Source organism: Ceratotherium simum, chromosome 29, assembly GCF_057802395.1.
Source record: "Ceratotherium simum simum isolate JZ-2026a chromosome 29, ASM5780239v1, whole genome shotgun sequence".
NCBI lineage: Eukaryota > Metazoa > Chordata > Mammalia > Perissodactyla > Rhinocerotidae > Ceratotherium > Ceratotherium simum.
Window position 1 is genome coordinate 14734543 of NC_141928.1, and position 25124 is coordinate 14759666.

The 25124-nt window shown below is 51.7% G+C and overlaps 1 protein-coding gene across 5 annotated transcripts in view; it reads right to left on the minus strand.

Annotated features, from left to right (window-relative positions):
- Nucleotides 1-24653, minus strand: part of PTGS1 (prostaglandin-endoperoxide synthase 1) — a 34247-nt gene extending 9594 nt beyond the window's left edge. The window contains exons 1-7 of one of the 5 annotated variants that reach the window (XM_087419152.1): nt 24566-24653; nt 11738-11833; nt 4933-5049; nt 4367-4507; nt 4028-4171; nt 1820-2001; nt 1611-1694 (exon numbers count right to left, since the gene is read on the minus strand). In XM_087419152.1, the coding sequence (XP_087275278.1) occupies nt 1611-1694; nt 1820-2001; nt 4028-4171; nt 4367-4507; nt 4933-5049; nt 11738-11833; nt 24566-24572 (771 nt within the window). In that variant the 5' untranslated portion in view covers nt 24573-24653. Of the gene's footprint in view, nt 1-1523; nt 1530-1598; nt 1695-1819; nt 2002-4027; nt 4172-4366; nt 4543-4932; nt 5051-11737; nt 11886-11926; nt 11995-24565 lie in introns of those variants that run through there. The other 4 variants (XM_087419151.1, XM_087419154.1, XM_014782122.2 and 1 more) reach the window with 4 other exon arrangements.
- Nucleotides 24654-25124: the final 471 nt, after the last annotated feature.

The following is a 25124-nucleotide window of genomic DNA, read 5'->3' on the forward strand; positions in this document are numbered from 1 at the left end:
TGAATACTCACGTGGCTTCTTCCTGGTGGAGAAGTTATCATGCTAGTTATCACAAGCATAACAAATTATATGGTAGTTTCTTCATTCGTTCAATAAATATACACCAGAGACCTACTATACGCCAAGTACTGTCCTTAGCCCTAAAGAGTCAGCAGTGAACTTTTTGTTTTGGTTTTTGTTTGTTTAGATTTGCAGGGTCCAATATGGTAGCCAGCAGCCACGTGTAGCTATTGAGCACTAGAGATGTGGCTGGTGTGAAGGACAAACTGAATTTTTTGTGTGTGTGGGGAAAACCAGCTCTGAGCTAACATCCATTGCCAATCCTCCTCTTTTTGCTGAGGAGGATTAGCCCTGAGCTAACATCTGTGCCCATCTCTATTTTGTACGTGGGACGCCACCACAGCATGGCTTGATGAGTGGTGCATAGGTCCGTGCCTGGGATCTGAACCCGCGAACCCTGGGCCGTTGAAGCAGAGCACATGAACTTAACCACTACACCACCAGGCCAGCCCCTGAATTTATTTATTTATTTATTTATTTTTTGTGAGGAGGACTAGCCCTGTGTTAACATCCGGTGACAATCCTCCCCTTTTTTCTTGAGGAAGAGGGGCCCTGAGCTAACATCTGTGCCCATCTTCCTCTACTTTATATGGGACGCCACCACAGCATGGCTTACCAAGCGGTGCGTCAGTGTGCGCCCGGGATCTGAACCTGTGAACCCCCGGCCCCCGAAGCGGAGTACACGCACCTAACCACTTGCACCACCAGACCGGCCCAGCCCCTGAATTTTTAACTTAATTAATTTAGATTTTAATTTTAAAACTGATACTTCAGCTATTGGAAAATCTTTAAGTACACTCAGAACAACTTGGGCATGTAAATTCATGTTTTCAACTGTAAATTTTATGAACTCTAAATGCAGATCAGATATCTCCAATGAAAGTTCGGCATCCAAATCGAGATGTGCTGTAAGTGTAAAATAAGGATCAGATTGAGATGATTTAGCATGAAAAAAAAGAATGTGAGATATTTTATTAATGATTTTTGTACTGATTACATGTTGAAATGATAATATTCTGGAAATATTGGGTGAAACAAAATATATTATTAAAATCAATTTCACCTGTTTCTTTTTACCTTTTTTTAATGTGGTCACTAGAAAAATTTTAATTATATGTGTAGTTTGCATTATATTTCTATTGGATGGTGTTAGTTCAGACAACAAGTCCCTGTGGAACTAGCATTCTGGTGTTTATATCTGTGGCCCCTGATGACTATGAGTTTCTTGAGTGCAGGGCCCCTAATTATGACAGTCACTGCTCAACCACCTACGCCAGACACATCGTAGTGCCCAATTAATATGGAATAATTAAATGAGCAAATGCAAACTGGACATGCCCATCTCCTGTCGAGCCCCAAAATCCACCTCCCAGGAAGACATGAGAGACTATGTCTGTTCCTCGTCTGCTGCTCTTGCCTGGCACCTTCTCCCAGAGTTTATTGTCTCTCCTCCTCACACACACCTCCAGCTCCTGCAGCTGGCCCTCTGAGGACACCACCCAGACCACGGAAGGTGCTTCCCAATGCCCCATCCCCACGCCCGGCGCTACCTGGTACTTGAGTTTCCCATCCTTAAAGAGCCGCAGGTGATACTGACGTTCCAGATTGTCTCCATAAATGTGGCCGAGGTCTACCTGAGGACAGAGGGTGGGTCCATTCAGATCACCAGGTCCTGCCCTAACAGCAACAACGTGTATGTGCCAAGTTAGGTCCTGCCAACTTAGGTTAGAGATGCCCTGAGCCCCTCCTAGTTACTCACCCCATGGCCCAAGGCCTTGGTGAAGCCAGGACCCATTTTGCCAGAAGTTTTGAAGAACTGGTGGGTGAAATGTTGTGCAAAGAAGGCAAACATGAGATTGGTGCCTTGGGGGTCAGGTATGAACTTCCTCCTGAGTAGGAAGCGATGGCTCAGGAGCTGGGCATCTGGCAACTGCTTCTTCCCTGGTTGGAGAGGTGGGAAAGACCAGTAGCTGCCTCCTGTCTGGATCTTCCTGCCCCAGGGCCCTCTGGGCTCATCAGACCAAACTGGTCCATGCCCAGAGCCACCTCTGCAGGGCCACCTACCTCCCACCAGATGGCCCCTTGCACCTTCTCTACCAAAAGACCCTAGAAGTACTTATAGGTGAAATGGCATGATATACGGAATTTGCTTTAAAATATTCCATAAAAAATAAGGTGAGAAGAGACAGATGAAATACGATTGGTAAATTTGGATAAGTCTTGAAACCGAGAGATGGATACATAGGAGATCACTGTACTTTCCTCTCAACTTTGGTGTATGTTTACAACTTTGAAAAAGCTAACCAAAAAGAAAGGAGAAAGAAAAGAGAAAAAGAAATTGGACTCCCCAGCCCTGGAGCAAAGTGAACACAGAAAGTCATTTCATCTCTCTGAATCTCCACTTCTTCATCTGTAAAATAGAGCAAATGATACTTATTTTATGCAGTGGATTTGAGTAGTGAATGAGATAACGTAAGCATCACAGAGAACTGGTGAGGTAGAAAGCTTTTAAATCAAAGGTCAGCAAAATTTTTCTGTAAAAGGCCAGAGAGTCAATATTGTAGGCTTTGCCAACATATGGTCTCTGTCACATCTACTCAGCTTTGCTGTTACACCAAGAAAGCAGCCATGGATGATATGTAATGAATGTAACTGTGTTCCAGTAAAACTTTATTTACAAAACAGGGGGTGGGCTGAATTTGATCTGCAGGCTGGAGTTTGCCAACCTATTTTAAGTGATGCTAGTCTTTCTCTGTCTGGATTCAAGACAAGTCACCTTGAAGCATGTGTCTGTCATTATGAGAATAAGTATTAAGAGGCCTTTCTTAATTATGTCAATGTCAGATGAGTTGGTACCCAATGCCCTCACAGAAAGAAAGAGTTGACTTTTTGTGTTCTGGTAAAGGCATCCTTTCACAATACCTCATGCGAGGAACAGTGTTGAAGGTTCAAGATCAATAGAAAAGCGCTTTGGATTGAAATGGCTGACTGGTTTCCTCTAGCAGGAAAAGTCATCAAGCACCCCAAAGGGAACTCACCAAAAGGGAAGTTGGAGGGAGTGATCTGTACCCCATGACCTGGAATCATCACTCAGATTCACACTGAGCAAGGACTGGTTCCAGCAAAGTGTTGGCAGAGTCCAGAAGATCTACGAGACCCAGCTATCCTGGCAGAATGGTTATGCTTTGGGAATAGTAGCTATACATGAGCATGCAAACCATCAGAGTAGTGCCCTTGAGGCCCAGCTAAGGACATCAATACATATGCAAGGTTCTGAACCTGCAAAAGCACACAACCACGGGGCTACACAGGACCAGTGTTCAGTGGCGGGAACTGAAGTGATGGCAGTGGAGGATTGATGCCTCTCTTGTCCTCTCCGAAAGTGAAGCTGAATTGATGACTCTGGACTGAGTAAACTCCCAGGTTTTTGGACAACCAGGAATACAGTGGGAAGAAGGGCTTAGGAGGAAGACCCCTGCCAATGAGACCAAGTGGGGTCTTGGGCAACTAAAGAAAAAAATCTGACTTTTTGTATAATCTACATTGATGAAGCCTGGAAAACTATTTACATTAGTAAAGAACCAAACATGGAATTAGCACCCAATAAATAGCACATGATTACTTTCCTCCTACATTTCAACTTTTAAGTCACCCCCATCCCAACAAGATCCCACTCATTCAGCAGACAAGGTTCAGGCACAGAGGCACCTGGAAATAAGGAAACACTAGTCTGACTCTGCCACTGACTTTCTAGGCGACCTCAAGCAATACCCTCCACCACACTTTCCTGTCCTTATTCTCTAGCCCTGTCTTCATCCCTGGTTCTGGATATGTCGTATGTCTTGCCTTGGTCCATCCGTCTGTGAAATGGATCAATAATTGCTCTTCTGCCTGCTTTTTCCCAAAAAGGAGAACTGAGCATCTCCTGTGATCCCCAGGCCCAGCCCCCTCACCCTGTCTCCATTACCTTTAGTCCCCATGGGCGTGGGGCAGTCTTGGGGCACAGAGGGCAGCACACGAGTGTAATAACTCACATTGGAGAAGGACTCCCAGCTGATGTAGTCATACGCTAAGTTGTAGGTAGGGGGGCTGGGGATAAGGTTGGAACGCACTGCAGAGAGTGAAAATAGTGGTGACAAGAGGGTCCCCACCCACAGTTACACCCCCTTCCCAGCCTCCTCTTGGGTTAGACTTGTTTTATCTGGCATCATAGAGTCTCCCCACCCACAGCCCTTATCAGATGCCAAGAACTCCAAGAACTGGCAGGATTTCTTGCTCCCCAAGAGGGGCCCTGCCCCCCACCCACCTGTGAGTACCAGGCGCATGAGCATGTCACGGATGAAGGTGGCATTGACTAACTCCCAGAACCAGCGCCCGTGTGTCAGCAGGAAGTGGAGGAATGAGGGGCTGGGCCGCAATGAATTCCGGAGCCAGGTCCATAGTTCAGCTGCGGGGGCAGTGGAGCCACTCAGTCGGGGCCTCCTGGTGGACCAGAAGTAGCCAGAGTGGAAGATGGGGACTGGGACAAGGGCCAGGATGGAACAGGGTAGAACCTACGAGGTGGGGGTGAGGATGGAAGCTTGGGGGTGATGATACACGACAGAGCCAGAACCAAGTGAGGACAGGGATGGAACGAGGTCAGGTTGGGCAGTGAAGACTCGCCACAGAGCCCAGAAGCAGGGAGCGAGGTGTGCCAGGAGTGAGAGCTTGTGCTGGAGCCAGGCCAGGGAGTGTGTCAGAGGTCAGAGCCAGGCAAGGAAAGAATGGGGCCATGGCCAGAGACAAGGGCAGGAAGTGGGGGTCTTGGAGGACAGGCCCAGGGGAGCAGGAGGGGCCCAAGACAGAAGGAATGGGGCTGGAGGCCCAGCTCACGGATGGTGCAGTTGGGGCCGGAGTAGCCCGTGCGGGTGCAGTCACACTGGTAGCGGTCAAGGCCGAAGCGGACACAGATGCCCTGGTGCTGGCATGGATAGTAACAACAGGGGTTCACTGTGGGTGAGAGACAGAGATCAGAGACCACTCTAGGGAGACCTCTCGTTGGGGGCAGAGGCGCAGACTCAAGTCGCAGCTCTGACCTAACTCACTGGACTTCAGTGTTCCCCTAAGGGCCTCTCTGTTCCCACAGCTGTGAACAGAAAGCCCCCCACCCTTCCGTTTCCAGGCCTGGTCTGGATCTCCAGCCTCGCCCACATGGGGCCCCCAGGGGAAGTCCCCCCTCCCTCCCTGCTGCCACCAAAAGGGGAAAAGGGAAGAGTCCAGGCCACAGGCTGTGACATTGAAGGCTAGGAAACAGCTGATAAGACGCTGTAGCCACAGGCTTCTAGAGCGTTCACTTCCTGCCAAGGCAGAGCCCAGCACCAAGGGCAGGGTTTGTGGGGTTCAGAAAAGGGAGAAGGATGGAGGATTCTCTCAGACCAGCCCCCAACCTCTGGGCACCTGGACACTAGGAAGATGAGATCGCCCACCATCTCTCCATTTTTACGGAAGGGAAGGAAGAGCAGGTATCCTAACCCCACTTGCAGATGGGGAAACTGAGGCCAGATAATGGGAAACCCAAATGGGTCACCCAGCAAGTCACAACAGACCAACTGCCCATCCCTTCACTTCCTCCCCACCCCCAAAAACTAGGCAATCAAGTCCAAGGAAAGAAGCTTCCCAGAACCCTGCAGACATAGTATGGGTTTGAGGGGAGTCTGTCTCAGCTCCCGTTCCTAATGGGCCCAGCCTTGGCCCATGTCACTGTGGAGTCTGGGCTCTAGGATCTTGAGGAAGGTCAGGGTCCAAGGGAACAGGAGAGATGTGGCTGGAAAAATCTCCTGAGAGGGTGAATGGAGCTCTGGCATCAGCCCCCATGCCTCCTGGAGAAACTCCTACCAGGAAGTCCCGTCTTATGTCTAACTCAGATTTCACCAACCATAGCCCCCTTGCTCAAATCTGCACTGCTTCGGTGACTCTTCAACAGCAAAGTCAGAGGCTCCTTAGAGCTCACTCACTGCTCACTCACTGCTCAGTGAGGGAACCTGAGGCTCAGAGAGAGGTGGAGGCTTGGCCAAGGACACAGAACAGAGCAGGGCCTCCTGCAGACCTAGGACTCCTGGCTCCTGGCAGGGGCTCCTTCCCCGGGCTTACACAGAAAGCGCCAGGTTTCCCTCTGCAGACATACTTCCTTATCTGGACTCAAAGCCAACATTACAAGGAACTCCTATTTTGGGCGTCAAGAGGTAGCAACAGGTGAGAGAAGCCTGGGAAGTCATTTCAGGGCGCTGTGATCAGAGGGCATGACCCTGGGCAAGGCCTGACCCCTCTGGTCTTGTCTCCTCACTTCACAGTATGGGGTCTGGGCAGCAGGGTCCTCCTGGGCCCCACTTTAGAGGGGGACTCCAGCACCACCACACTCACACACACACACACACAAGCAAGCAAGCAGAATCACAAAGGTCATGCAAATAGTTTTGCTTAAGTCCCAGCAACTCCCTGTAGCCCCACAATGACATCTTTGTGGCCCCTGCAGGGGTGTTAGAAGGAGGGGCCAACAGGAAGCAGCCTAGACAAAAAGGCCTTATCAGAGTGACACAGGAGGACCAGCAGGCAGGACCAAGGGCAGGGGCCTGGCAGGACCCAGCCTGCCCCTCCCACAGCCACAGGCCCAGAAAAGCCAAGGAGCCTCAGGATCATCCCTGGCTGGCTCAGGGATCTGGAACTCTCTTCATTGATCCCTCCTGCTCAGGACACTCTGCTCACCTGCCTAATTCACCTGCCCAGGAGCTCCTCTGCCCAGCTCCCAACCCTGGCACACAGGCCCTCTCTCACAGATGGATCAATGCTACCACTCAGCGGGCACAGGGGCTCAAGCCCACCCCTTCTCTGGGCCCAGTTTCCCTATCTGTGGTAGGGATCTCAAAAGGATGGCAAGAGGTCCTTCTGGCTCACTCTGGGGCAGCCCGGTCCCTTAGCCCCAAAGCTGGAAGCTCTTCCGCTTCCTCTACCCAGACCGCTGCTGCTTCTCCCTAATAAATTCCCTCCAAATCCACCTGACCCTCCTGCCTGAGCCCACGCCTAGCCTCCGCCAGAAGCCTCCCCCGAATGTCCACACTCTAACTCCTTCTGCTCTCCCTCACCCCGGCTCCGTGTTCCAGCTAGACCAGCTCTTCTCCACCCTAAGCCCCAAGACCAGGGGCCAGGCTTTCCCCGACTTTCTCCTCCGTAACACAGGCTGTGCGCACAGCTCGGGCTCAACGCAGGTCCTGGAGAGATCCGGCTGCCCAGGGGATCCAGATATGGTGGCCAGAGCTCAAGAAATGTTTGTGGAATTAATAAAATGAAATGAGGAGACTGGCCACCCCAAGCTTGGCCAAAAAGACCTCTAGTCTTCCCAGCCCTCGGCAGCTGGCTTCAAAGTCTAGCTTGAAGGCTTCCTGCTGCAGCCCGAGGGTTCTACCCAGCAGGCAGCCGAGAGCCAGCATCCCTCTCCTGCCAAGAGAGGCTGTATGCTGAGCGGAGGATCCTCCCTCCAAACCAGCTCTCCAACTTTCCCTCCCTCCTCCTCCATGATCTTTCCATAAACACCAGCTGCCCCGGGGCAGCAAAAGTTCTCCCCAGCAAGGATGACAGCTGCCGCTGGGGCCCCAGAGTGTCAGGGCGGGCAGAGAGGAAACTGCATCCTGCTTCCCCAGGGGTGAGCCTGACCACGGATGGACTGTCTCAATCAGCATTGGCCGGGGAAGCCAGGGCTCTAGCTGACCACTCCACAGCTATGCATATCCACCACTCGTTTCTCTTCTCAGCACTCCCAGGAGCGGTGGGTGAGACTCCCCAGGGCACAGAAGAGCAATGCCAGGCTCAGAAGGCAGGAGACTCACTTAAGCCCCACTGCTTCAAAGGTGCAGAGCTAAGATTTGAACCCCCTTCTCTTCCCCTCCTTTCCTCCTCCTGGAGGTGCCCAGGCCTGGGTTTGGGGAAGGGATGGGAGCAACAGTCACTTTGATCCATAAGCTTGGAATGACCCCAGGTGAGGTAGGTTTGTCACCCTTCCTTTGAAGTGGACCTGAAAATCGTGAATGAATGAAACCAAGACCCCAGAGGGATCACCATCCCCGTCACAACGAGAGCTCTGGGAACTATTCACAAAGGAAGGCCTTACTTCAGTCTAACTGAAATCCTGCATGCTTTCATGCCAGCCCAGTCCTGTGCTCAGTGGAGGACAGCCTGTATAAGAAACCACAAAGAAAGAGAATGGGGAGAAGCAGGCACCAAGTCTAATGCGTATTGAGTTCCCACACCCAGCACAGGGCCAGGTAGCAAGCAAGTGCTGGGAAAAAATGTATCAGAGAGTGTCTGCTGTTTACTGGCTGTGTGTCCTTGGGCAAGTCCCTTGCACCCTCTGGGCCTCATTTTTGTGTGTGCATCCCAGGAAGAGGATGGAGCAGACAGGCTCTAAGGAGACCCTCTCTGCCTCCCCTTCCTCTCTCCTCTGGGTGGAGATCATCTACCCATTAGTTGCATCCGTATGATTCCCCAGCCCCATCAGCAGAAAACCTTGCAACTTGCTCTCTCTGAGTCTTCAAGCCACCCCAGAGGTGGGGTTGATCACCATGCCCATACTGTACACATTCCTGCAGACAAGGACTGTCCAGGACTACCTGGCTCCAGAACTTTCTAAGGATTCAGGCAAGGAAATGTCCCCCAGCCCAGGAGTCAGGGCTCCGGGCACAGTGGGGGAACACCAAGTCCTCTAGGATGCAGAGGTGCCAGGCAGCAAGAGGGCTTGTTAAAGAGATTGGATTGAAGTCCCATAAGAATAATATTTAGACAAGCTTCAGGGCCTTGGCAGCCAAAGAGAAAAAAAGGAACCTGACTCGCCAGACATGCGCCTCAGCCCTATAGCCAGCCAGGGCAGCAGCCAGAGGCCAGGCACCACCAGGCCAGGCCCCAATAGCTGGACCCAAAGCTGGGAGAGCTCAGCTGGAGACGAAGCCCCCTCTCAGCCCACAGCCCCAGCTGGTGCTGCACATAGGAGGCAGCAGGGGTTGGGGGGGTCAGGTCAGGGGCGGGTGGCAGGGAGGCCTTGGCCCAGGCTGGGTTCCCATCCCATGTGCAGAGGTTAGCTGGCCTCAGGCCCCTCCACCTGGTATGGAGCTCTGACTGCCAAGTCATGCCCTAGCCCTAGCCAAGGAGAGAGTATGAAGCCAAGTCCAGGAGCTGGAGGGGATGAACTTGAGCATTAAGGATCCCCTGGCACAGGCTTGCCCTCCAAGCTGGACTCCACCTCTTCGCCGACAGGAGAGGCAGAAGCAAAACTCTCCCCCGCCACCTGCCGTCAGGCGAGTCTGCAGCCGTCATTCCCTGGGGGACTGGCCTTTGCTGCCCCTCTGGGGGCAAAAAAGAGGCTTTGGCTTCCCAGGGCAAATGCTCAGGTATCTTGGACCTCAGTTCACTCATAGACTTGGAAGTACAGCCCAAACCTTCTGCCCCTGCACCCAACTTGTCATCAACTCTTCCCTTGACCCTTACAGCAGCCTCCTTAATGGTATCTCACCTCCAGTCTCACCCCCAAGTAATCCCTGCAACTACTCTCCCGCTCCCAGTTACCCTCAGACCCAAGTCCAGGCTCCTCACTCTGCATTCAAGGGCCCTTGCTAACCAGCACCTGCCTCTCGGCCTGCTGCTCCCTATGCTCCCATCTGCCTGTGGTTCAGACTAGGCTTCAGCTCATGCCATTGCTTCTACCAGAAAGACCCTTACACAGTTTCATAGTAAAGTCTCACAGTATTTTTCCCCACTCACCACCTCCTCAGGGTCTAGGTCAAATGTCACCACCTCCAAGAAGCCTCCTCAATTCCTCACACTTGACAGATAACTGCTCCCCCCACCAGCCCCACACACCCCTGTGCTGCCCTCAGTCACGGCCCTGAGCCCCTTGGATGACGGTCTGTTGGCATTCTTTCTCCCCTATCAGACTGAGTTCCTCCTAGCTCTGTGTCTCCAGGCTCCAGCCAAGGACTAGCACAAAGCAAGCCCTTGGGAATGTTTGTGTAGTGAGAAACACAATTCCGTTCAAACACTTAATGATATAAAGATAAGGAGAAAAGGCAAAAACACAAAATGGCACAGACCACGGGTCACTGAGCATTAGTGATCAGACACAGGAAGACAGATGGGCGAGCTCTGGGCACCCCAGGGGCCTGGAAGGGGCCGAATGGGGCCTCAGAGGAAATTCTGGTCTGATCCAAGGGCTGAAAAGACTGGTCACTGGGGTGGTCTGGTCAGCCCTGGCTCTGCTATCAGGGTCTCAGACAAACGGGCTCACCGCTCTGGGCCTCAGAGTTCCCTTCAGTAGAATGAGTCTGTCACATCTCCCTGGCAGGGCTGTTGTGAGCACCAACAAAGTGGACGCCCACAGCCAGGATTTGTAAACTGTAAAGTGCTGGCCACATGAGTCTTCCTCCTCTTCTTCCCCTAAGCTAGGTCTCTGCTCATACCCAAACTCTTGCCTGGAACTCCCTCCATCATTTCCCTGGCTTCCCCAAATGCCACCGACTCAAACTCTCTCCTCCAGGAAACCTGGTCTGATTCACAGTCCACATAGGTATCTTTACTCTCTCCTCTGAGCACCAAATCCCTAGTGCATCAAGGAAGCCCAGACCCCCTTGGCCCCCTCCCATCCTCTCTTGCCCCCATTTTACAGATAAGATACGGAGACCCAGACAGGGATGGATCCCACAGCTAGGTGGTGAAGGAAGCTATGTCCAGGCCTTGCACACACACTCATGCACGCACACACACACACACACACACACACAGAAGCAGTAAGCTGGGGGAGGGAGGTTGGCTGAGGGAGGAGCTGAATTCCTTCACCTGGAAGCGGGTACATGCATGGGAGGGGGCGGGGGTGGTGGAATTTTACAGAATCTGACTTTCCTCATCACCTTTGGGGTAATGAAACCAGGGTCCATTGGGGTGTGGGGGTGGGGGCACTCTCTGTGGAAAAACCTTGCAAAGTGCCTAGAGTCAGATAGATCCAAGTTCAAACCCTGAGCCCACCACGTACTGTGTGAGCTTGAGGGCGTTATGGCGTCTACTTGAGCCTCAGTTTCCTCATCTGCCCCATGGCGACCTCTTGAGTAAGGATTTCCACCTCAAGGGAAGCAACCTCGCTCTGTAAATGTATTTCCACCTCCCGTCTTCCCAGAGTGGCTGGTGTACCGGGGTCCTCACCACGGGAGATCTCCGCCGAGGCTGGGAATCCCGACAGGATCCCAGAAAGTTAGAGGCTGGAGAAAGGGAACTCATTCGCCAACCCGCTTTCCCCTCGACGTCTGCTGCTTCCTCCGAAAGGGGGCCCCACAGGAAACAGCGGAGTTGTTGAGGGGGCTTGGACCGCTGGGGGCCCAGAACAGGTGAAGAGGCTGGAGAGGGGCTGTCCCTTCTCCCCAAGCCGGCACGAATTCCCAGTCTGCCCTTTCCCCAAAACAGAGCCCTGTGCGCCCTCGCCAAAGCCACACCCCCCGGGGGTCTTCACAGAGCCCCCGCCCCACCAATAGACTCAGCCCCCTCCCCCTCCCCAGGCACCGAATGCAGAAAGGGGAAGCTAGGCGGGCCGGAGGGGAGAGGAGGGAGAAGAGCCAGGCCAGGGGCGCAGGACCCGGGGCTTCTCGGGGTCAGGGAGGGGGCCGCCTACCAGGCGCCGGCGCCCCGGGCTCCGCAGGCAGGACTAAGGACGGCGGCAGCAGCAGCACCAGCAGCAGCAGCGGGAACCGGTGCAAGAGACTCTGCCCTGCAGAGGGAGAGAGATTAAGGGCTGAGCCTGGCATTCAAGGCTCCACTGGGAGGCAAAGAGGATTCCTGGGGACACGGGGGCCGGACTCACGGCTCATGGTGCGGAGGCGGAGGATGGGTGCCGGATACAGACTGCCGGCTCCTTTTGTGCTGTCTCTAACTCTGCCCGGAGCTCTGGCCCGCCTGGCCCGCCCCCTCCCCACCCAGTGTCTGGCTCCACCTCTCCAGCCAGCTGTCACCTCGGCCGCTGCCCACTTACTTCCTCTGCTCCTGCCCCAGCCAAGGCATTTTATTAATTACTCTATGATTGCCACTAAGGCAGTTTTTCACCCAAGATCCTGAGGCACTGAGCTTTTAAAGCCCAGCGGCGCCAGAACTGTGTCCATTTGGTGAATGGGAAACTGAAGCCCAGAAATGATGTGCAATACTGAGGTCACTCAGGGCTTCGGAGCAAAACTGCGAGCAGCATCTCAGGCTAGAAGGGATGGTCTGAACCACACATCCTGCCCCCCAGAGAGAAAGGGGGCTCAAAAACGAGCCGTCCAGGCCTGCCGGCACATCCTTTCCTGAATGGGAAACCCACTACCCTCAGACAGATCCAATATGGAGGACTGGCTTCCCCAGGGGCTGGGCTCTGCCCCCTGAGGCTGCACGTCTCTGTCTGAGCCTCTACTACCAGAAATGAAGAGCACAGGCTCCAAGCCCAGGAGATCTGAGTTCAAATCCAGACTCTACAGCTTACTAGCTGTGTCACCTTGAACCTGGTACTTGCCCTCTCTGGTCTTCAGTAGTCTCATCTATAAAATAGGGATAATAATAAGAACCATCCCAGAGGATTGTTGTAAGATTTGCTGAGATAATGCACACAAATCTCCTGCAGTGCCTAACACATAGTAGGCGCTCAGTTGTTAGGCGCTCAGTTATCAGGAGGCATTTCTTTCAAAGATCTCCTAACTCAGATTCCAGAGCTGGCCAGGTTGATGCTCTAGCTGGATTCACATCTACCTGCCGACTTTACAGAATCCCAGCATCCAGCTTCTCCTTTGTATAGCTGGGGAAACTGATCTCAGAAGGAGGATGGGTCCTAGGTCGCACAAAGTCTCCTGGTCCCCACACCCACAGGTTTTCTCCCTCAATTTCCCCAGCACACCTAGCCATCCTGTGGGCCCCAGAGTGGGAAGGCCTGGCAGGAGGGCTCAGAGGTCCTTGTGCCGAGTCCCAGGCATCCTTGGGTGTGGGGTGGGAACCGTGCTGGGTGGAAAAGGTAAGGCCTGCTGGGAGCCCCTCCTACGTCCCCACCCGAGCTGTTCTCATGCTCCACTAGGACAAAAGCCAGCTGCCCCAGGGAGACAGAGCAAGCCAGGGCAGACCTGGGGAGGGAGTAGGGCAGACAGAGGGCCTGGGACTCTCGGGTGCTGGGACAGGCTTCAGCTTTCCCCAGCACCCCAGATCCAGGGCCTCCTGGTAACTACCCAGACAGGACGAGAAGACATAAGTCATGGATTATCATCAAAAGGGATGGGTGGAGATTTGGGCATCTAGTTACCTAAAGAAAAGGGGGCTTTCTGGTGATGAAGAAAGGAGAGAAGGGTTTGGATGGGGCCCCATCTTCCACTCCCGGGTCCTCCCTGCCTTCAGGCCCTGGGCCCAGGAAGTTACCACGCCTGGCCCTCCTGCCGACTCCTTACTCCCAAGCTGCCCACCCATTCTCAAAGGAGCAAGCACTTGTGTGGCCCTGGGCATTGGGAGAAAGAGTCTTAGGCTGGGAGTCAGGAGAACTGAGTTCAAGTCTCAGTTCTTCCATAGGTGACCTGAGACAAGTCTCTGCACCTCTCCTGGCCTCTGGTTCCCCATTTAAACAATACAAAGGTCAAATCAGATGGTCTCTGAGAACAGGCCCAGCATGGAGTGATTGAGTCCTCTCTGTGGCCAGGCTCTGTGACTGGTGCTGGAGATCCTGAGATGATGCAATGAAGGAGAGGCCAGAGGCAAGATGGCAGACACGGTGCCAGTGCAGTCCTCCAGGGACGGGATGGTACCACGAGGGTGGAGTGGGGAGAGGAAGACAAGAAAAATGGTGGCAGATGAAGTGCCAGGGCTTGGTGACTGATGGACCCTGAAGCTTCAGGGAAAGAGAGGTGCTGAGGAACACACCTAGGTTTCGGCTTGGTGTTGCTGATAATACCCAGGGAAGAAACCAGGGCCAGGGAGCAGGCTGGCATAGATGGCATTGGAATTTGGACTCATTGTGTTTGGTCCATCTCAGCAGCGGGGTCCCGCCTGCAGCTGGATACACGGTAGGGGGCTCTACGCTAGCCCTTGCCCCAGCCCTGGGAAAGGGCCACAGCACACGGTCACCTTTCCCTGCTCCAAAGCCTGTAGCCTCAACATCTGGAAGTTTTCCTAATCCTCAGGATGGTGAACTTCCACTCGTTGGGAAAGGCCCAGCCCCAGAGTCCCCTGGGAAGCCTCATCTGGCACACTTCCTCCTCTTTCTGTCCTCTGAGGAAACCCCTGTGCCATGCCTGGTCACCGCAGGCAGCACACTGGATTGTGTTGTCCCTCTCTCTCCCTTATTAGGTTCCGAGCATCTTGATCACTCTTGTATCCCCAGGGCCAAGTGCAAGATCTGGCATATAGAAGACGTCCGGCAAATGTTGGTTGATTGAAGAAATGAATGAGTGTCTGTATGAGTGAGCAAATGTGTGCTAAAATATGGACCTTGTATGAGTGAGTGAAGGTCCAGGGGCCAGCCTGATGAAGGTGAATGCCACCCTATCCATCTGCTGTGACAACCACCAGAAGTGTGTCACTGCCCTGCCTCAGTTTCCCTGTCTTCCCCAGCTGGACCCATTGGCCAGCACCCCCAACACTCTCACAGGTCCAGCTCCACCCCAGGCCCTGAGCCCCTCCTAGCTAAGGCAGCAAGGACCTTCTTCCCTATACACCACTGGTGACATGGGGTGGGGTTTCTCTCTCTGCAGACCCCAACCCCTGGCTCTAAACCAATCACATGCCCTCCTGGCAACCCTACCAGAGGCCCTAGCTAGGGCCTGGATTGTAATGCCCCTCAAAAGGTCTCACCCCTGCTGAGTGCCACCCACTATTTGGAAATCCAGAGCTGACTCTCACCTGAATCACTCAGGGACCCAGCCCCACCCAGCCCCACCTCTGGAGGCTGCTTCACAGCCAGGCAGGAAAGCTCTGGAGTGAACCTAACATCTCTTCAAATCCCAGCCCCTGCCAGTCCCGACCAGCTCTCAGTGTGACCTTAGGTAGACAACTGCCCATCTTGGGCCTCAGTTTCCCCATCTGTAAAATGAGGTTCATGATTCCATTCTTGCAAGAGTTATTGGGAGGACAAAATAAGGTCTATGTGAGCATGCCCAGCCTCCAGTAGGAGCTCAATGTTAATTCTTCACCTGCTCTCCCTTCTGTTCTCTGCCTGAGCAGGAGGGCTTATGCAAAGTTTTCTTCCTCTTCGTCTTTACCTACTCAGTGCCAGGCTAGGGTTGGGCATTGGTGGTAATAATAATAATTGCTAATATCTCAAGTATCTATTACATGCCAGACAGAGGCTGTGCATTTTATATGCACTATCACATGTAATTTTCTCAACAGCCCTATAAAGTATTGTCACCTCCATTCTACAGAGAAAGAAACCGAGGTCCAGAGAGCTGAAGTGACTTGCCTAAGGTTGCACAACTAAAAAGGATGAGGTTTCAAGGCCCAATCCCTTTGTTCTGGAATACCAGGTACCATGTACTAAGCCCCAGTATAGCCAGCCAGTCTTTGGAGCTGGTTAAGAGGAAACAGAAATGCACTGTGGTCAGCTAGGGGTGGAGGTGGGGGGGCCAATGTCAGCCGCGTAGTTCAGCTGAGGAGCTAAGAACTGAGACTCACAAAATGCTTTTACATCTCTTTCTCATTGAAATCCTCACAGCGGTTCCAAGAGAAAGGTATCATTATCCCCATTACACAAAAGAGGAAACTGAGGCTCAAAGATGTCCCTAGATCATGAGTGAGGAGGAAGGGGAGAGGGAGTTATAACCGCCCACTGGAACACCGGCTATGTGGCAGACATGATATTAAGGGGTTTTGGTGCATCATCTCCTTTATTACTCATAACAGCTCCATGAGATAGATTCTCTTCTTGCCCCATTTCTGTAAACAGGAAGACTGACTTGGTAAAGGCCATGGGGTAGTAGGTGGTACAGCTGGAATCCGAGCCCTGGTCTGTTTGATGTCAACGTCTTCAAGCGTAACTCCCTGCTGCACTCCATCCCTGGTGGTCTTGGATCCCAAACCCAGAATCTTTAAAACAAACACCCAAATTCTGGCAGAGGCAGGCCAAGAAGGCAGATAAACAAGCAGGACATTGGCTAGTGGAGAGTCCCCAGGCTCATCTGGGGAGTTTCCACTGCAGGGTCTCCTGACCCTCACCACTAGGCAGCTGATACCATCTGATGGGCACAGCATGGCCGAGTGGTCATGCCACTGGCATCCTCCCCAGCCTGCCCCCACCAGCAGTGTAATCTGCAGAGCATCAGACATCAGCTCCTGGGATCTGAGGGCCCAGCCGCCTGTGACGGAGGAGCTGGGGAAAGAGCCATTATCTTACCAAGGGACAATAGTTGGTCTAGAGGTTGCTGAGGCTGTAAAATGTCAGTCTCTGCATCCCCCTCCCCCTCCACCAGAGTTGAAGGAAGAGGAACTGTTCCCACGGCCCTCCACTGGTATGTGAAATATCCTCCTAACTCTGCTCAGAACATTCAGTAGCTCCCACTGCCCCCCAGACCTTAACCTGGCCTTCAAGTCTCCTCACTCACTGAACAGCAGGATGTCACAGAGAAAGCCCTGGAATGCCAACCCAGAAAATCTTTTTAGTAACACGACCCCCTGAACTCACTGTGTGACCTTGAACAAGTCACTCTCCCTCTTGGACCTCAGTTTCCCTACTTGCTAAGTAAGCCTGTTGAATTAGATGTGTCGCAGGTAGGGAGCAGGGGTTATGGAGTCAGTTGGGACTGGATTTGTAGCCCAGCTTCAGTAGTCTAGCTGTATGGTTTGGAGCCAGTCGTATATCGTCTCTGAGTCTCCGTTTCCTCATCTGAACATAAGGATAATAATAATATCTATTTCCTGGGACCATTGTGAGGATAAGACCACTTAGCTCAATTCCTGGCACTCAGGAGGCCCTTGGTAAATGATCGTTACTGCTGGAACTATTATAATTAATAATTATATAGTTAATCCAATTCTGTCAGCTGTGAAAAAACTTGTACCAGACACCCAAAAGAATTTAAGAGAGAATGGTTGCAGACAAGTGCTAGCCTAGTATACCAAGAACGCATTTGGCTACATATAACAAGTCCCAAACATGGAAGCTTAAACAAAAAAAAGGAGGGGGGATTCTTCTTCTCAAATGACAAGAAGTCCGGAGATACGCAACCCAGGACTCTGTGACTGCTCAGTCACGCCATCAAGAGTCCAGGCTCTCTCCATCTCTCTGCTCCATCACCCGCAGAATGGGTTGCATCCTCGAGCCATTGTTCCAGGCAGGAAAAGGAGAGAAAGGGAAGAGGCAGCCTCAACAGAGTTCCACTACATCTCTTGCACCAGAGCTGTGTCACGTGACCTCACTTGGCAGCAAAGGAGATTGGGAGATTGAGTTTGGGGATTAAGCAGGAAAGAACAGGGAGTGGGAAATGGTGACTGGGCCAGCTGACCTCCAGTGTCTGCCAGACTTGGGAGAGTCTCTTTCTGGTGTGGGCTGTGGTTTTATTTGTTTTGTTTTATTTTTTTTTTTGAGGAAGATTGGCCCTGAGCTAACATCTGTTGCCAATCTTCCTTCTTTTTTTTTTTTTTCCTTTTTTCTCCCCAAAGCCCCCGTAGATAGTTGTATGCCATAGTTGTACATCCTTCTAGTTGCTCTGTGTGGGACGCCACCTCAGTATGGCTTGATGAGCGGCGCGTAGGTCCGTGCCCAGGATCCAAACCAGTGAACCCCAGGCCGCCGGAGTGGAGCGCGTGAACTTAACCACTACGCCACCGGGCCAGCCCCTGGGCTGTGGGTTTGATGTGTGGCTTCCCTGGAGAATCCAGGAACAAGTATACGCTGCAGGCTCCAGAGGTGAGCAGACTTGTCTTGTCCCAGGATAGGGTCTAGGAATTGCAAGACCACAGTGGGTCAGAGCCAGGAGCTCCCTACACGAAGGTCCAATCCAGCCCCTCAGGTGACAGACTCAGAGACTCAGAGCGAGGCAGGGACTTGCCCAAACAGGCCAGGTTCTTTCCTCTGTGTCCTATGGCCTCTTGTAAAATGACTAACCTTGGAACAAATCACATAAGAAAGAGTCGTGCCCCAACACAAGGACCGCTCATCCTTTGAAAACTGCACCCAATGAACAGAAAATTTAGGGGGCAAGAATTCGTACTTCCAAGCAACTCTTCAGTTCTCAGGCAAGAGTCGTGAAAGTCCATTTTCTCAAGCCTTTCAGATAGAACTGGCCTGACTCATCGCTCATGGAATCTGTGTTCCTGCTTTAGTGCTTGATTAATAACTTACCGTCATTCAGCCACACCCAGTTTAGAAAAACATTTTCACTTACATCATCTTCTCTTTTGATCTACACAGCAATCTTTTGACGTATGTGCTTTTAACCTCTGAATAGATAAGGATTATCTCCATTACAAATGACGGACACCCAATTTCAATTGATGTAGGCAAAAGAAAAGGAAGTGTTGGCTCCCAAGCTGAAAACTGGGGACAGGTATGGCTGCATCCAGGTGTCAGGTTCTCTCTCTCTCTCTGATCTTTTTTTTCCTCTTATTGGCTTCACTCTCAAGCAGGTGCTCCCCCAAGGACTGGGGCAGCTCCAGGCTTACACCATCCTAGTGCCCCAATCCCAGAGGAAAAGAGAATGCCTCTTTCCTGGATGCTTCTGACTGCTCTGGCTTAGCTCATGTGCCCATTCCTGAACCAAATGCCATGACCAGGAGGATGGAGTGTCCTGATTCTGACTGGCCAGTCCTAGACCGTGTGCCCACGTGAACTGAGAATGGGAGAGGGATGTTCCCCAAAAGAAAACTGGGTGCTGTTTTCAAAAGAAGAAGGAAGGGACACACGACAGGCAGAAACAACTGATGTCACTCAGCCCTGCATTTCTCCATTTGACGGACAGGGAAGCCAAGGTTCAGAGAGGTGAATTGGCTTTTGCCTGAAGCCTCAGGGCTGGCGGGAAGGGAGGCTCTCTTGCTGTTGGCTGTGCTCCTGGATGGAGAGAAGAGTGAAGGGCTACATGGGTGAGAGGGCTTCTGCCTGTCTGGAGCCTAGCAGGCGTCCAGAGTCTCCCCAAGAGGGAGGAAAAAGGGTTTGGAGGGATGCTGGAATCCAAAACTGCTTCTCCTCTGGACTTCCTGGTATTTGCTTGAGCAGGAAAGGATGTTGGTGTTTTTCGAACAACCAGGGCACGCCAGATACTGCTGGGCATTTCACAATCTCTCCAACCGTGTTTCTCAGAAGTGTAAGCTGAGGCTGAGTGGTGAAGCTACTTGTCCAAGTCAAGCGGTCTTGGAGTGGCAAGCCTGGGACTCAGTCCCAGTCTGGAATGACTCCAAAGCCTGTGCTGTTTTCTTGAATGGTTTCAATTGGGCGCTATTGACATTTTGTGTGGGATTGCCTCACACAGGGCAGGAAGTTTAGCCAGCTAATAGTAAGCTCAATCATGGCAACAACCCAAAATTGTCCCATACACTTCCATCCTCCACCCTCCAGGAGGCTACCTCTGCCCCTGGATGAGAACCACAATACCATGCCAACCAAATCTGACTCCTTTCTATGGACCCAGGGCCTGAAATAGAGAAAGCACTTAATAAATGTTTGATGAATGAATAAATGAAATACTCTGGAGTCAAACAGGACTAGGTGCAAATCCCAGCTCTACCAATTACCAGCTGGATGGCATTGTGCAAGTTACTTAATCCTCTGTGCCTCAGTTTTCTTATCTGTAAAATGAGACAATATTAGCACCATCCTCCCAGGGTTGTTATGAGGATTAAATGAGTTAATTCTTGTAAAATGCTTAGGACATTGACTGATGCTTAATAAACACTGTGTCAGTGTTTCTTAAACAAATGAGCCAATAAATGAATGAATGCATGACTATCATTTATACATACACACATAATCAGGAGTTTACAGTTTACTAACACTTTCATGTTTGTTTTCTCATTTGACCATCTCCATTACCCTGTAAGAGAACGTTATGCCCATTTTACAGATGAGGAAACTCAGGCTCAGAGAGGTGAAGTGACTTGGCTAGGGTCTCCTGGTTATTCAACTACAGCTCCAGAATTTCAGACTATGGCTTCTCTGCATTTTCCATCCCCTGCAAATAGACATTTTTAAGCCAAGAATGAAGGAACAAAGGAGCTAGAGGGATTTCTGAGAGGTGGACCTCTCAGACCACCTGGTCAGGGAGGGGCTGTCCTGATCCCGCAGCTGGTGAAGCTCCTCCATCCCACCCGGAGCTCTCTCCTGGAGCTGCCCAGTGCTGTGTGGAGCGTGTGTGTGTGAGAGTCACCAAGGGGTTGAGGAGGGAGGAGGCCCAGCCATGCAGCCAGGACCACACGACCACAGGAGAGAAATGAGTGGTGAGTGAGGGCTGGTCAGCCGCCTGCCCACTCTCTGAGAAGAGGAGCACTGGCTCTGTGGGCACCCCAGAGCCCCCAAACCTGAGCCCGTCCCCAGGCCACCCTCAGGATGGCACACAGGAGTGACCTCACTGCTCTGTGATTCCTTTCCATTCCACTCCACCCATCCTACAAATACTTGTGAGATGGCATCTTGGCCAACCTCCAGACAGGTTGCTGGAGACTTCTGCTCTCAAGGAGCTCTCAGACAATGCGGTGAGCCTCAGAGGAACAGAAGACAAAGGATGGAGAAGGAGTGCTGGGAAACTCCTTGCAAGGCCCCACCTGCCCAGATCCTTAGGAGGATCCCAATTCCCAAATGCCAAAGGCCCATAAACCAGCCCTGTCCCTGCTGCCGAGCTGAGGCTTTGAGTAACATGGCATCTCTGGGCTGCCCACTCCCTCAGCTTCTCACCTCTTCTCCAACCCTTCAATCCACCTTGCCTCCTCTACCCCATCCTCCGCTGATCCTCACTCTCAGTCTCCCAGTATATCCCCCACCTCTGCTCTATCTTCTCACTCCCGCTCACCTCCTTTGCCCATCTAAGCCCTTTAGACCTTCTCTCGCTCTCTTGGCATAAAGAAAAAGTTATGGACTTTAGAGACATACCGACCTGGGCCTACTTCACACTAGCTGTGTGACCTTGGCTATGCTGCTTTGCCAGTTTCTCCCTATAAAATGGAGGGATTTTGTGAGGGTTTAATAGACTGATGGATGTGAAAATACTTAGCACATAGGTGATGCTCAATAAACACTACATTTCCTTTTCCTCAAAGGCTGCCACCAAAGAATTGGGCTGAGACTAAAAGGGGAAACCTCAGATTTTCTCTCCTCTTTCCTTCTCCTTAAAAGATCTTCCTGCCAGGGGTTCGCCCAAACAGAACTCCTTCTCTGCAGAGGTTAAGATTCTACGGGTGTATATACACAATGGAATATTATTCAGCCATAAAAAAGAAGGAAATCCTGCCATTTGTGACAACATTGGGCATTATAATATAATGCCCAATTGAGAGCATTATGCTAAGTGAAATAAGTCAGACAGAAAAGGACAAATATTGTATGATCTCACTTATATGTAGAATCTTAAAAAACTGAACTCATAGAAACAGTAGATTGGTGGTTGCCAGGGGCTGGTGGGGAGGGAAAATGAGGGTCAGTGGTCAAAGTGTACAAACTTCCAGTTATAAGATGAATAAGTTCTGAGGATCTAATGTACAGCATGGTGACTACAGTTAATAATACCATATTGTACACTTGAAAGTTGCTAAGAGAGTAGATCTTAAATATTCTCAACACACACACAAAAGGTAACTATGTGAAGTAATGGATGTGTTAACTAACCTTATTGTGGGAATCATTTCACAATATATATGTGTATCAAATCATCATGTTGTACACCTTAAACTTACACAATGTTACATGTCAAATACATTTTAATAAAGTTGGGGAAAAAAGATTCTATGGGATATTGATTCTCAACTGGAGCACGCTCTACCTTGGGAAGAATTTAAGAATCACCTTTAGGTATTTTTTCAAATTGCACACACACACACACACACGTGAGCACATGCAATGAGATTCTAATATTCCCTCTTCCGATGGCAAGATGCAAATCACAGCCATAGTGAGCCTCCATACCAGTGGAAATGTAGAGTGGTAAAAAGATGGAGAAACACTGAGCTAGATCATTTATATGCCAAACCATCTGAGACTCACAGATCTGTTTAGATCTCAGCCTTGGACATCTCCCCTCACCAGGTCTCTCCTTGTTGGTATCTCACTCCATCTTCCTTCCCTGGCAAAATAATTTGGATTATGCCAGATCTGGGCTCTTCCTTACTCCTGTCTACTTGGAGTCTTATAACTTTCTTATCCAGAGCAACTCAACCTAACTCAACTCAACTCAATCCACCTCAATTCTCCTAAATTCAGCTCAAGTCAACCCAGCTCAACTTATTTCCACTCAACCCACTCAAATCCAACCTAACCCAATTCAGTCAAATTCAACTCCACTTCACTCAACCCAACCTAACCCATCTCAACACAACCCAACTAAGTTCAACTCTACTAATTTCAAATCAAGGCAAACCAGCTCAACTCAGCCCACTCCCAAATCCAACTCCATTCAATAGAACCAAACTAAATTTTGTTCAACCCAACCCATCCCAACATGACATAACACAACTCTGCTCTACTCTACCCAAACCAAACCAGCTACACTCAACCCAACTCAACATAATTCAACTCAACTAAACCCATCCCTGCCCAGCTCAGTTCTCCTTTTGTATCTCCTCCTTCCTTCCAACACTAAGTACCTACCTCCCAACCCTCCCCCACTGTCAGATTCCCTATCATTCCCTAAATAGTGAGGCACAGAGTTAATGCCTGAGCTAAATAGAGGGAGAAATTTTTCTTTGGACTTTCCACCTCCTTGCTCTTCTGCCAACTCTACAGGGGATGTAACCACATCCCCCTACAGGTAATAACCTTCATTCATCTCTGACTCCCCACCATTTACACCTACCCTTGAACGAAACCTCGAGGCCAAGAAATCTGTGCAAGCTCTCATCTCTGCACACACTACCCCCAGGGAGGTGATCTAGAGGACATTTCGATTGTGGGGCAGGTGGGTCCCAGCCCCAGAGGAAATATGATGGGCAGAAGAGGGACCACCAGACCCAGGCACCTTGCAGGGAAAAGCAGGATCTGGCTTGACCCCCAGAGAGCAGAAAGCTCTGTCACTGGCTTTTCTGCCCCATCCACCTGGTCTCCTTCCTCTGTATTCTGGCCCTGCTCTCCTCTTCCCGCCTTTATCACTCGTCTGGGTCTCATATCTCTCTTTCTCTCTCTTTCTCTGTCTGTTGTTATCTCTGCCTCTGTCTGTGATGGCCCTGTCTCTTCATCTCTGTCTTGGAAACTCTCTTCCTCTTTCATTATCTCTGTGTTGCTATCTCCCTCCTGTTGACTCTGGCCCTCTCCATCTCTGTCTCTATTTCTGGCACAATCTGCTTCATGTTGCAAGCTCCGGCTGGGGAGTTATTTCTTCTGAACAGAGATGCCTCGATCCCTTCATCCCTTCTACCTCTTTCCTACCAGGAGAACAACAGGCACCCCAGGCTGCCTGACAACCACTCTGAGGCTGATGAACCAGGCCTGAGGCCTCCCGAGCCCAAGAGCTAAAACTTCTTCTCCAGTCAGGAAATCAGAATGATACACACTACAGCTGGAAGGGAATTTAGGCCAATCTTCTCATTTTATGGATGGGGAAACTGAGCCACACACACCGTAGGGGGCTTGCCCAAGGTCATTCAGGTTTAGTGAAGTGACAAGGAGGCCCTCCTAAGCTGGAGACCCCAGAATCTGAACACAGAGTAGGAAGGTTTGGGTACCAGCCTGCTGGGAGATGTATAGAAGAACAATAGCACCTGCCTCCAGAAGCCATCTCCATGACCAAGGGAATTACCTGCCTTGCCACAGCATCTCAGAGCAGTGCCTCCCTGTCTCTAGCTGTCTCTCTCACAGTAAAACGTATTCTCTGCGGAGTGGGGAGGAGGGAAGACAAGAAGCATTCTGGGACCCCGCTGGTGAGGGTCATTCACCACTGACCCTGACCCTTCCCACCTCTCGGGGCGGGACCCAACACGTCATGGAAGCACAATTCTGAGAGCACAAGAGGGCAGCCCTCATAGGCCCAGGGAGAGGAGGAAACCAGGGTTTGGCTGGCTGCTGTGAGGGACAAGGCTGGCCTTGTAGCCAGACCGAATCCAGAGTCCAGCCATGGATCCCTCAGCCGCAGCTCCCTGCCCAGCCAGGCATAGCCCCCAAGACTGTCCTGGTCTTGGTCAGGGTGAGCCCTCGGCCGAGGGCCAGGACTGCATTCCTTCCTGCCCCACCCACCACCAGCCTCCTGGTCAGTGTGGGCCCCAGCAGGAACCAGGGCCCCCGGGGGGTTGGGCCAGGCTAGGCCAGGGAAAAGGCCCCTTCTCCAGCCCAGAAGTGAGGCCCCCACTATCTCCTCCTAAGCCCATGACTCACTGCCCATCTAAGCGCTCTGGAGACGCCCCCGTCAGCAGCTCCGTGTTCCTCGGCAGGCACCAGCCTGGGCCTTCCTCACAACTCTAGGATGTCTGAAAATAGAAAAGGAGAAGAGAAGCCTGTGGTCTGTGTAGTGGGCTGAGGAGAAGCTGAGAAGGGGCAGTGTGGGGGAGGAGCTAGTTTCTAGGCCCATGGACAGATGCCACCAGGACCGGTCCTGTCCTGACCTCCAGTACCCCTGACGCCTTCTCTAGCCCCTGCTTCCTCCCTCTCTGTAGAAGGGCCTCAAGTTGTTGGGCCCAAACCTCCATAGAACAGATCAGGAGACTACAGCCCAGAGCGGGAAGGAGTTTGCCCAAAAAGACACAGCAGAGAGGGAGCTGGAATCCAGGCCCCTGGCCTCTGACCTGGGTCCTTCCCCAGCAGGCTCTCTGGATGGAGTTCCTTTGGGGCCCTGAGCCTGCCCCATCTGCCCAAGAGGCCAAATTCAGGCAGTTCACACCTCACATGAATTGTCCCAACCCAGGAAGGGCCCTGTTCCTCAGAACCCATGGCTCAG